Genomic DNA, 13,846 nt, shown 5'->3' on the forward strand with positions numbered 1-13,846 from the left:
CAATAGATTTATATAATTTACTTCGAGGACTGTTATATATCAAAAATTTGAAAAATATTAAATTTTTATAATTTGTCATAAAATTTGTATTATATTGTGATTTTCAAAAAATGAAAATTATTTGATATCAGAAAGACATGCTTCGTATTCAGAATGCAATTTGATAGGTCTGAGGTGCTCTCATGTCCCACAAAAAATAATGTCGAAACGCAATAAACGTTCATTTTAGATCCCTTAAAATACCCTGTCGAGGAAAATCATATGAGCAATCCACAGCCTCATCCCCCTACTTTCATCTAAAAAAATGTTGAGATTTTTATATCACTGGAACCTCTGATTACATAATGTTTATGTACAAAAACATTTCTTGCAGATCGATTCGTTTAGCAAAAATACCGTCAAATTTGACAGAACAAAATTCAAACAATGGCCTATGGAGCAGTACAATAGGCATAATCCTGCATAACTCGCAAACGCAAAATCGGAACCAATTGAAATTTTGGGAACAAGCTTTTTTCGTAGATATCTATACTGCAAAAATGTCATACGAGGAGGATGCTAGAATCACAAAATACTCCTTTAACATGGTATTTAACTTATAGTATTATTTAACATGGTATTAAACTGATGGTATTAAACTTATAGTTCCAACTAAAGGCAGCGGAGAAACTTAACGTTACATGCCTTTTGACTGCTTAAGGTATACGATTTATTCCGTGTAAGAAAATAAACAGGATAAATATGCCAAATATGGACTGGTTCTTCTGCTGCCTTTAGATGCGTACAAACAGATGAGTATGCAATGCGACCAACAAATTTTTGATAAGGAAGTCAGGACAAGTAACAACATGATTGTGTGAAAGTAAACACGGTTCAAAGACTGGGAATGAAAACAGAGAATCATGACTTCTGATGAGTATCTTGTACTAATAGACACCCCTAATATCAGTGATGCCACTTAATTTCACTCAAAACCTGAAATTGGTGAGAAAACCTGAAAAAGCATGCAGGCCAAAAACCAAAACGGGCTGAAAATAAATAGTAACTAAAACATGGGAATTTTGACTCACAAAAAAAACTGAATTCAGGTTAAACCTGAAAATTGGCATCTCTGTAATATACACCATCAAATGATAACGCTAGAAACAATGACTGACGTTTTTACAGTATTTATTTCTTTTTCTTATTCACATTACAATGATTCATTATGTTATTGTCTATCACAATAGGTATATGTATTACTGATATTAACATATTAACACCAATGGCTTTAACCTCTTTAAACTGCAACACAATATTCAGCTATTTCATATTTGACATAGCGAGCCTTATTTTCGACAAAGCAAACCTTCAACATATCCTGTACCCCTTCTTTTTAAATCTGAATGGGTCTTGCAAATGGGCTATTTGTACATATTTGTGACACAATCAAGGGAAATGAGTCGGATGGCGCTAATATTGATTTTGAGATATTGGCAAAGAAAGTGTTAAAATTCTTTTGTTTTATATTATTTTCAGCAATTGATAAATTGATGTAACTTTGCAAAGAAAGGCTGTATTAACACAGGATTTTCAGTTTCTGATAGCTCTAAATGTCCTCTTTAGAAACAAATGTAAAACTCATTTTCGACCAGGGTCGACATGCGACTCATTCCCCTTGATCATGTCACAGTTATGTAAATGATAACTTTGAAACCATCAAACAAGCATGGGAACCAGACTATATTCCAACAAGACATCCCCTAGTACTGTATGTATAGCGGGAAATATTCGCAGCGGTTTAATTTTCACATTTTTTATGGTCAAATAGGCAGCCGCAAATTTGTAACCCCACAAAAATATTTATTACACATAAAATGCGAATTTAACAGTACACCCATTCATAACCTCATTAATAAACGTGATGTGTGCGATCCAATCACATTCAGTTATTTGTGATTAATATCTCACAATTGACCGCAAAATGCGTAATTGTGCGAAAGTAAACATTAGTAATCTTCCCGAGCGCCGTATTGTGCGTCGAACAAACTACGCCCGCACTGGCTGCCGTATTCGGATTACGCGCTACCATATTTACACAGATCCTGTTTTAGCCTGATCGATTTTTGGAAAGGGAAGATGTAAAAATCATCTATTTTGACAAACATCTGAGCAAAAATTTTGTGTTATTTTGTAAAGTAAAGAGATCAAAGTGACGGTTACTGAATGAGGTTCATAACTTTGCATCGGTAATATGTGATGCGATCAAGCAAAATCAGTCGGAACTCGGAAATATTGATTTTGAGATATAGCCAAACAAAGGTAATATTACCCTTTGTTCCCTCCTGTTTTGGAAACTCTTCAATTGCTCATATCTTTGGAACTGGTTGTTCAATTTCAATAGAGTTTCTTGCAAAATGCAGCTTTGCAAATGCTATTTACTATCCTATAAGAAACTGAAAATTTAATATTTCTGAGTTCCGACTGATTTTGCTTGATCGCATCACATATGTCAGGCATTGTGAAAAATCTAAACATTTTGCTTTGGACCTTGGAATATCCCTCGGGTCGGGATATTCCTCGGTTCCAAAGGCAAAATGTTTAGATTTTTCACAATGCCCTCCAAATAACCGATGTGCTGTTATTAACCTCTAACTAAACTGTCCAGAATTGATCCCAAAATCGCAAAAATATCCCACTATCAGTAATCAGTCAAAAAGCTGAAATGGGGGAGTAACCTGTTTGGCTAGAACATCAAATTTTAGGATGGTAATGAGAAAAATACGATTTAATATATGATACCAAAATCTCATAAAAAAAAAAAAAAAAAAGTGCAGTGATTTATAGTGCGCTACACACAGACACAACGCCAAGACGTTGATCCACAAGCCTCAGCACACTTTACAGTTTCAACAATGAGGTAAATTGAGGGGGGGAGGGTGAGGCCTTCGATCGGCGGGGGTAGGGGGGGGGTGAGGCTGTCGATCGGGTCACGGGCCTCTAATCAGTCATAAAGAGTTGCTGATCTATTGTGTCTATTTGACACAAACCTAATGGGCTATTCCATTTAAAAGCCACACTACACCTGTGGATGATTTAGCTAAAGTCTTCCACAGAGGGAGTATGAGTTTCAAAGAGAATAGACAATTGGGCAACTGTCAATCGGGTCACAGACCTTTAATCAGTCATAAAAAGTTGCTGATCTATTTGACACAAACCTAATGGGCTATTCCATTTAAAAGCCACACTACCCCTGTGGAAGATTTAGCTAAAGTCTTCCACAGAGATTTGGGCAACTTCCATTTGAAATACTCAATCCATTTTTGAAAGATATAGGTAAAGCTATAATACAGGGGGAGTATGAGTTTCAAAATGATTAACCCTGACCAATTACATTTGAAAAACATACTCCCTCTATGGAAGATATTTCCAAAACCTTCCACTGGGGTAGTATGGATTTCAACTGGAATAGCCCAATGCATGTACAATTATCACTACACGGCAGTTCCTCTCTCCAAATTCTGTTTGATTTCTGCTGTGTATTTGCCATAAAATCTCTCAGCCTTTTGGTTAAATCTCATGTTCCTCTCATTGATGTAGTCGATGTCGTTATCCTCGTTGAATGTCCTTCTCCTGCTGTACTTGGCACGTTTTTCAATCCTGTAATTGAAAAAAGAAAACAATTTGGGGTTTAATCAGGGTTAAAAATACTGAAACAGTTTGGAATCCAGTGGCAGTGGAAACATTAACATTTCAGGGGGGACGAGCATATTTTGTGTCAGATTAATATTTGCATGTGAAGTGCTCAAATTTTCAATTTCAGACTATTATGCAATTTAATCCTGGACCAAAACACTGTGTTTTGGGGGCTAAAACAGGAAGATGCACATTTTCCTTCTACCCCGCCCCTTGTTTCTGGCACATTTTTCAATCCTGTAATTGAAACAAGAATACAATTTGAGGTTAATCATGGGTTCATACATACTCGGTATATAACAGTGTGCATGATTTGTCGAGAGCCGGGCATAAACAACGAAAATGCCCCGAATGTTACTTGTTATTTTTTTTGTTATTATTTTGATGAAATATGGATCACAAAATGCGGCCCTCAGGCATAAACAATTGTTTAGTCATGAAAATATGTGATGCGATCAAGCAAAATCAGTCGGAACTCGAAAATATTAAATTTTCAGTTTCTTATAGGCTACTAAATAGCATTTACAAAGCTGCTTTTGCAGAAAAACCCATTGAAATTGGACAACCAGTTCCAAAGATATTAGCAATTAAAGTGTTTCCAAAACAAGAGGAAACAAAAGGAAATATTCGCTTTGTTTGGCTATATCTCAAAATCAATATTGCCGAGTTCCGACTGATTTTGCTTGATCGCGTCATATATTATGAATGAAGCCATAATTCAAAATACTGAAACAGTTTGGAACCCTTCATACAACTTTTTTTCTCACTATTTTGAACATGAGAACCCAATTGACTAATCAAACAAATACTGTTTAATATCAAATTATGTCACTTTTATTGTACTTTTGTTATTGCAAATGCTCAAAATGAACCTTGCATAATAGACCTTATCAGGTGGATTTTTTAATGAAAAATCTCCATCATATATGAAAAAATATTCAATTTTTGGCAATTTGCACGTGTATTGCACAGTAGTGCCCCATTCAAATACATGAAGCTAATTCATATACAGTCAGTATATAAATTACAGATTCATATAAATATTTTGTCTTAAATACACCGAATCACTAGCAGGCTATATTAGCACATCTATGACAATGACAAAAGGTAGCCAAATCTGAATTTTGATGATTTTTATGATCGTCGGGATGAGCAAATCACTGAATGGGCCTTTAACTAGAGAGAATATGATATGACAGAAAAAAGAAGAAGAAGAAGCAAGCAAGCAAGCAAGCAAGCAAGCAAGCAAGCAAGCAAGCAAGCAAGCAAGCAACAGTTGAACTCACTGTTTGTCCAAATCAGCCACCATTCTATTGATTCCTTCTTCTGAATCCTTGTATTCTCCTTGTGCAATACTGTTCAGCTCTGGATATAAGTCATCACCCCTGAAAGTATAAATTACATGCAAAAGCAAATGATTATCGACAGGGCAAAAAAAGGAATGGGTGAAATGATTTATTTCTAGATCATTAATCATTCACTTGATGAATTGATTGATTAACTGCGTCACAGTTTACTATACGGCTGTGAGTTGCATGGCAGGAGAAAGTGGGCAATACGGGAATCTCATTGCAGGGAAATTTTAGGTTTTTGACCAAAAAATAAAGAAATACTTAAGGAAATATGTCATGCTGGAGGGAAATTTGGTAAAACTGGAGGGAAATTCTGGATTGCTTGAAGGAAAAAAAAACATTTTTTTCAGCCTCTGGTGAGTTGTGGGTTATCTCTGAGGATATTGAAAATAAAATCAACTCATTTGGCACATCCTGCTACCGTATTATGCTGAACATCAAGAGAGTAGAGTACCAAATACTACCATCTACAATCTGACAGAGACAGCGCCACTTGTTGAGAAATCCAGGACTCGTCAACTGAAATTTGTAGGGCATATACTGCGCCTGCTTGATGATGAGCCAGTAAAAGAGTATGCATTGTATGTCCCGACTCATGGCAAAGGAAACCCGGACGGCAACGAACCTTGTTCTGGAAATACAGCCAGTGTCTATTTAGATATTGTCTCAAAATATCAAGAGCTATCTTAAGAACCACTGAACCAATACTAGGCTTGTTTATATTCATTTTATAATTCATTTTTCATGCTGATTCCAAATATGGTCATGAAAATGTACAATTCTGAAATTTGTTACACACAAAAAAAATCCCCCAAATCAGTTTGAAATGCATCAACTTACATCTTTTCTTTCTGTCTATTGTATTCCTCCATGTCTGGTTTCATCTGTTTGGTGAGTCTCTGGTATTGTCTAAATGAAGCTTGCTCATAATCTATGCACAAAAAACACATTCAAACAGATCAAGTTAAGGATCTAAAATGAGCGTTTATTATGCGTTTCGACAGTATTTTTTGTGGGACATGAGAGCACCTCAGACCTATCAATTGCATTCTGAATCTGATGCATGTCTTTCTGATATCAAATAATTTTCATTTTTATGAAAATCACAATAAAATACAAATTTTATGACAAATTATAAAAATTTGATATTTTACAAATTTTTGATATATAACAGTCCTCGAAGTAAATTATATAAATCTAATGATATATTCTTAAAGTGTATGTAGCAGGGAGGAAAAGCCGACGGTCAATTGAAAATTTTGACCTTTCATATTGAAGATATGGATTTTTTCCCAAAAAGACCTAATTTTTTTTTGGTGTTTTGGGAAAAAAATCCGTATCTTCAATACGAAAAAGGTCAAAATTTTCAATTGATCGTCGGCTTTTCATCCCACCTACATACACTTTAAGTATAAATCATCAGATTTATAAAGTTTACTTCAAGTACTGTTAAATATCAAAAATATCAATTTTAATGATTTGCCATAAAATGTGTATTAAATTGCGAATTTCAAAAAATCAAAATTATTTGATATCAGAATGACATTCTTCGTATTCAGAATGCAATTCGATATGTCTGATGTGCTCTAATGTCCCAAAATAAATACTGTCCAAACGTTCATACCCCAGCCCTTAACATATCTGATTTCATAGTTGGGCAAACAAACTTATTGGTACAATATCGCATATTTCTTGCAGTAATACACAATGTCATATTTATTTATTTATTTTATTCTTATTTAGCCTGGGTTAACCTTTCAATGCACTAAGGCTCCCAAGGTGCCCAGGTCACATAGGAGCAGTTCTGATGTCTTCCGCTAGGAGTGTGACATAAACCGTTCAAACTTAATACCTATAGATTAAAATCTTCCACTCTCCTCCAGTGTGCCTCTGTGGCTCAATTGGCTTGAGTGTTGTGCTAGTAATACGAAGGTCAGGGTTTTTTTTCAACGTTTATGTGCGCTGGCTGCTCTGGGTAAAGATTAAAATTTGTTCATGTATGAAGTCTGTTTCTCATTCACATAACATACAGATCACTATGCAATACATACAGTATAGGGTCAGTCCATGTCAAAACAGATTGAGTGTACACCCACCCTCTTGGATTTTGCTCTCCTTTGGCTCAGGGATACCTTTCATGGACCCCTAGGTGAGGTCACAAGAAAAAAATTCAAATTCAATTTCGTTTCCGAAAGGCGGGCCATCTAAGTTTGGCGACCTTGACCAAAATTGGGAATTTAAGGTGTCCAAATGACAAAGCGCTCTCTTTGAGAGGCATTTTCTTCTTAATTAAATCAGTTGTGACCCTCTTTTTGAATGTGGTCACTCACTGGCTGTGTCTGAAATGCCTAATGCCAAAAAAGATTGATTTGAATTTCGTTGGGATTTCAGGGGGTCAAAATCAGCACTTCGTACTGTTCAATCAAATTATCTTGATTTTGAAGGACCCATGATAATGTCACAGTGCACTTATAGGTCCTAATTATGTTCAGAATGGATCAACCATGTGCCAATGTCTATGAGCAATTCAAAAAAAGAGAAATTTCTAGACCCCCTACAGAATTTTAGGCTCCCCTAAAGTGGTTCAGCCACAAATGGCGCTTAAAATCGGCAAATTTTGACACCTAATAACTTTAGGTGTACACCAGATATGAATTTCTAGTCTTTTGCATCTGAAAGAATGTAGTCTAATGTTACTAGGAACATAAGATTTGTTTTGTATTTTTGTGTTTTGATACTAAGTTGATGGTCCCAAAAATCCCAATTTTTGACTAATAATGTTCAGGTTATGGGTACAAAATGTCAATTTCAACATACCCTTTTTTCTATTTTTGATCATTGTCTTATTTATCCTGTTATAACATAGTTAACACCGTCCGATTTTGGTGTCTAATTATGTTTTCTTGCATGAGAAATACAACTACATAACAAAAAACTGTACAAGGAACCAATGACCTCCTTATTACAATATGGACGCTTTTGGCAGACATATTGCAAAAGAGGGTCATCGGTTCCTTGTATAGTTTTTTAATTTGCTTAGTTGTATTTCTCATGCAAGAAAACATATATAATTAGACACCAAAATTACCAAAATCAGACGTTGTTAACTATGGTCAGAATTCAAACAGGTCGTTGACCTATGAACATTTTTCGTCATAGCGCCCTCCTGAAAGGTCTGACACATAACAAACTATACATTTTTGGAATCCTCATGACCATACGAGTAATTTGATATATTACTTGACATAATTGGGAGCATTCTGAAAATTTGAACCCCATAACCTGTACTTTGCATGTGCATCGTTGCCAGGAAGTGCATTTTTGACCCCCTTAAAAATCCATACAGAGATTAGAAAGTAGTTTTTTCTTATTACTTGACTCAAGAGCAACTTGAAATATCAGGATAAATAATACAAATGGCTATAAAGTGATCAAAAATATAAAAAAATATCATACTAAAATTGGCATATTGTACAGTATCCTGTATGCATGGTATGTTAGGCAAAAATGACTATTTTTGAAAGCGTCAACTTAATACTAAAACACAAAAATACAAAACAAATCTTATGTTCCTAGTAACATTAAACTACATTCTTTCAGATGCAAAAGACTAGAAATTCATATCTGGTGTACACCTAAAGTTATTAGGGGTCAAAATTTGCCGATTTTAAGTGCCATTTGTGGCTGAACCACTTTAGGGGTGGCCTAAAATTCTGTAGGGTCTAGAAATTTCTCTCTTTTTTTAATTGCTCATAGACATTGGCATATGGTTAATCCATTCTGAACATAATTAGGACCTATAAGTGCACTGTGACATTATCATGGGTCCTTCAAAATCAAGATAATTTGATTGAACAGTACGAAGTGCTGATTTTGACCCCTCTGAAATCCCAACGAAATTCAAATCTATCTTTTTGGCATTAGGTATTTCAGACACAGCCAGTGAGTGACCACATTCAAAAAGAGGATCACAACTGATTCAATTAAGAAGAAAGTGCCCTCAAAGAGAGCACTTTGTCATTTTGACCCTTAAATTCCCAATTTTGGTCGAGGTCGCCAAACTTTGATTGCCCGCCATTCGCAAACGAAATGCAATTTGAATTTTTTTCTTGTGACCTCACCTAGGGATCCATGAAAGGTACCCCTGAGCCAAAGAAGAGTAAAATCCAAGAGGGTGGGTGTACACTCAATCTGTTTTGATATGGACTGACCCTATAGAGACATACCTGAAAATCCTTGGTCAGGGTTCTTCTTCTTTTTCTTCTGCTCCCATCTTTCAGCCTCCTCAGCAGATACATCTAATAATTTCATTCTATCATAATCCTCTCCTTTTGCCTCTGCTTCCTGTAAATATTAAATAGGAATGAAATATAGAACAAGTGATGATGGGAGTCTACTCCCCATTCCAGAAAAATACAGCACTAATCTTTTTGTTAAAAAAAACAACTCCTGCCAAATGAAACACAGCTCAATCCTATTCATTTAGTACTAACTGGCAATGCAAGTTAAATGTGACTATTTGGCCAAATTTATGAATTAAGGGCCAAAAACATACATTTTAGGGTGTTTTTCACATGCTGTGTCAATCAAGTCTTAAGACTTGTACAAAGTCTAATTTCAATGTATGCATTCAAATTTTTGGAAAAGGCATATGGTGCATATGTCAGTATTATATTAAGAACAGGATCGGCAACAATTTTGTACATCACATACAGTAACTCTTCACACATGGTACAAAAAGCATCTGAAATACAGTTTGTTTTTACATAGTGATGGATAGCCCATACGTCACTATGTCATATAACATTTATTTGACCACTCAATATTGATAAAAATTGATAAATCAATTTTTCTCCCAATTTTTTTTTGATCTGAAAATTCAAGTCACTTAAAGCTTGAACAGTACGACAGCAACTTCGTGACCTCTTTTGTTCGACAGAAAATTTATACGGGTTGGTGAACACGGGTTACGTAACACAATGTTGAAATTTTAGCCGGCAAACGCTTTTTATCAAAATAGCTCCAGAAATGGAAGACACAGGTCGTATATTGCTCCATTCATGTACCCTGACCACAGATAAGACATCAAACATTTGTGTAAAGCAACAAATAACGTGTAAAAGTTGAATTAAATGGAAAAAAAGAAGCTTGAACATGTCCAAAGTAGCTCGGAAAATGAGAAAAATTGCATGTCACGAACACAAAATGTTCATATCATCAAGCAAGAAAAAGCGCACAAATCAAAAATGGGTGTCATGTTATAGAATATCTTAAGTTAGCTTGCCTGAAAATTTCGTGAATTTTGGTTGGGGTATATTCGTAGTCGTATATTGAACATGTTGAAATGTTTATCTTTGTGCGTGACTACTGTCACGCCATATATTGTACGGCCGATGTTTTTCCTGCAAAGAAACTTTCATTGTCAATTGTCCATTGTTGGTTATTTAACTTGAAAATAATACTCCCAACGTTCAAACAATTTTGAAAGTCAGCATAAAGGTTTGTGTTACATTATTTGGACGGTGTTAATTCATTCCAGAAATAGAATGCACGAGTGAGCCACTGATTGGGAATAACATTGCTATTATTGTCACCGAATTAATCATATCTCAGGTATGGCTTAGTGGTAAATACATGTATTTGGAAGTTCGATCTTGGTTCGAACCCATAAGCACCTCTCTTTGATTTTTGATTCGATTTTAACTCATATTTTTTAATCCTAGTTTTCATATTTTTATTAAAGCCATAATATACGATTTCGGGCAAATTTGAAGTTTTGTTATTCCAAAAATTATAACAATATTTATAATATTAGTAAATAACTGTCAGGAAGGTTTTCACGTTACATTTGAAGCATTTGTAGCGAGATAAAAATGAAAGAAAACACTTAATATCTTGACCGCTTAACTGTGGTGTTCTATGGGGAGTAGTCTTAATAAGACATCAAAGTTAGTTGCTCTATCTAGACAACGAACTAGGGCTGATTCCAATTAGGTGTAATCCGAGGTGTAAGTTGGACATTGTGTAAAAATTACAAATATGCCAAAATATTAGGTTTGTATGCATAAAAGCTCATAAAATATGTTGCCGATAGGGGAGGGGTCTAGTCCAATTAAAAAATCGTGAAAATCTGTGTTGACGTTCCTTTATTTGATAGGCCTATATATATTCTTGAACTTTTAAAAATTACTTAAGTTTGACATGCTTTATTTGATTATTTCATATTGAAAGCTACTGAACTTCAATGCATTTTTTTAAAAAGATATGAACTCGAAGGTAGGATTAGGCTTAAACATGAACAAGAAATAAATCATGAAAAAAGTGGGCTTTCAAGCTGACATTCATTAGGCCTATATTAAAGACAAAAGGGAGAGGAAAAAAGAAAAGTAAAACGAACTGAAAAATTCCACATCATCGATAAGATAACATGGGAATCGAACTCTCAACCTTCCGCACTGCACACCTTCGCTCTGTCCACTAAGCCATCGCAACTTGTTCGGGCGATCTTATTTCTCGTTCAACATGTTCAAGGATCTCACTCAACAACAATCTTTTCAAAACTGCTTGTACTTCAGTTAAATGAGATGATACTACCTTCTTTGACGACTACAATATTTTGTTACACAATAGAGTATTTTGCATATTTATAAAATATATAACAATAGACGTTTTTAATTGCTATATTAATCAATATAACATGTATAATAGACAGCGCCGGCTGGGATTCATTTCGTGAAGCATCGTGACACTTGCAACGTGCGCTTACCGTCACGCGAACTCAAAGAATGCAACTTTTCAACCTACGACTAGGTTGTTCCACTGCTCATTTTCGCTGAAATTTTAATACAAGCTGTGATTAATTAATGTTTATCACAACAGAAAAGCATTAGACCGGCGTTTCCTCAAAGCTGTAGATATAACCATTTTAGTGATCGTGACATGCTTTTTCCCTCATTTTTTTAGTCTACTTTGCGCACCAAAAGTATTCATTTTTCCACAATAATTCAACTTTTACACGTTATTCTTTGCCTTATACTCATGTTTCATATCTTATCTATGGGCTCAATATTTGCCACCTGATTTTCAACATTGCGTTACGTAACAGCAGAGGTCACGCCGGTAAAAATTACCGGAAGTGAGCTAAGTTGCTGTCGTACTGTGAACATTAATGGAATATAAACTTTCAACTGCAGTCATGTAAAGCAATTAACAGAAATTTATTCCAGAAAATATATAAATAGAAAATATATACGAAAATATAATTAAAAAAACAAAAACTTCACATTCAGATTTTGACCATCAAAGGAGCTTTGAGACAAAACTTTTTTTTTTCTCTCTTGACGAGTTTTCCCTGTAAATGAATATAATTTTCCCTGATTTATTGCTTGTCCCCTTAAAACCTTACTTTTCTTTTCTCTTCATCCTGTAGAATCCATTCTGCCCTTCTTTTCTTGGCTTCATGATTGGCAGGTAATTTATTTCTCTTATCTTCCTCCACTACCTCGGCATGATTCAGTTTTCTAGCTTCATTCTGTACGGGAACAAACAAACAAAATTGATTAAGCTGTTAATTATAACATACTACTCAGAATATCTACTTCTTGATATGGTAAGCACATATATTTGCGCCTTTACAATACGCTATGGGCTAAAGGTCTGTTCATACTATGCTGTCTGTACGCACAGATATTTGCTTTTACAATACGCTATGGACTAAAGATCTGTTCATACTATCCGTTCATACTTGTATCGCAGCGTGCTCCCAATATACTGATTACTTTTCAACTAATCACATTTCAAAGTTTAAATGTATTTAACTTTTGTGATTGCGATAACATTATGTGGGTGTTTGGGAGTACAATGCAGTGTGGTAACACACGGTACTGCAAAGCAATTGCGGCATAGAACATGTATGAACGGACGTTAAGCGTGACAGTTTGAGACCAATCAGTCTTGTAATATGGTAGTCGCTAGACTAGGTCGCAATCATGTTATTCCACAAAGAGTATGTTTGATGCAGTGTATGTAGTAGGCACATGCTCTCATGATCAAGAATTAAATATTTGGTTCACAGTTTCATTAGCTCTCTCCCTATCTGTAAAGGCACCGTAAATGTGTAAAAATAATCAATGTTTCAGTATGGCAACGAAAAAAGAAAAACCCTGTTCTACGGGCAGACGGACCTTTCAAGTAGGGTTGGTTGGTAGATTTTTTGCAGCAAAATCACCAAAATCGAACTAAATTACTTTTTTGTTGCAATTTTTTCCTTGTTTTGCATGCATTTGTTTCAGTCAAAATAAGTCTACTTTTTGCCCAAAATAGCAGATTTTACATGCATACAACAATTTCCGTAAAACTCCACTCCTCGAACATATTTTGTTGTCGTCTGTGAGATGTAATCAACATTCTAGCTCACTCCATCCGTAATGAAGAGGGATGCTTTATTTAAGTATAGAGTACAATAAAATAGGAAGTATATAGTCTCTGTCCCAGCCGATTTGTGCTCCTTCGTCACTAAACAAACCATCTGGCGACAACCTCATATAAAAACAGGGAAAATCTGTTCCAACTGACCAGCGGGGAACCAAAGGATGGATCCAAAGGGATGACAACCTCATAGTACATCTTTTCTGATTGGCTCATCATCGTCATAAGAAAATTTTCTGATTGAGAATTGCTGTCAGTCAGTGCCGGGCTTCAATGCATGCAACGGTTGAGTGACAGTTATACGGTTACATAAATCCACACAACATATGTGATGATGTGAGTATGCGCTGCAAGTCGCGTACATGAAAGGCGATATCAGACGATTGGCGCCT

General features: G+C 35.3%; 1 protein-coding gene across 2 annotated transcripts in view; it reads right to left on the reverse strand.

The window, feature by feature from the left end:
* The window catches only part of LOC140156653 (pre-mRNA-splicing factor SYF2-like), a 39,959-nt gene that overhangs the window by 2,780 nt on the left and 23,333 nt on the right, over positions 1 to 13,846 (reverse strand). Inside the window, exons 3-7 of one of the 2 annotated variants that reach the window (XR_011859574.1) lie at positions 12,433 to 12,558; positions 9,254 to 9,371; positions 5,868 to 5,958; positions 4,962 to 5,060; positions 2,718 to 3,639 (exon numbers count right to left, since the gene is read on the reverse strand). Coding sequence is in view for 1 of the 2 variants with exons in the window: in XM_072179591.1 (XP_072035692.1) it covers positions 3,474 to 3,639; positions 4,962 to 5,060; positions 5,868 to 5,958; positions 9,254 to 9,371; positions 12,433 to 12,558 (600 nt within the window). In the remaining variant the exon portion in view is untranslated. Of the gene's footprint in view, positions 1 to 1,939; positions 3,640 to 4,961; positions 5,061 to 5,867; positions 5,959 to 9,253; positions 9,372 to 12,432; positions 12,559 to 13,846 lie in introns of those variants that run through there. The other variant, XM_072179591.1, reaches the window with a different exon arrangement.

This window comes from Amphiura filiformis, chromosome 7, assembly GCF_039555335.1.
Source record: "Amphiura filiformis chromosome 7, Afil_fr2py, whole genome shotgun sequence".
NCBI classification, from domain to species: Eukaryota; Metazoa; Echinodermata; class Ophiuroidea; order Amphilepidida; family Amphiuridae; genus Amphiura; species Amphiura filiformis.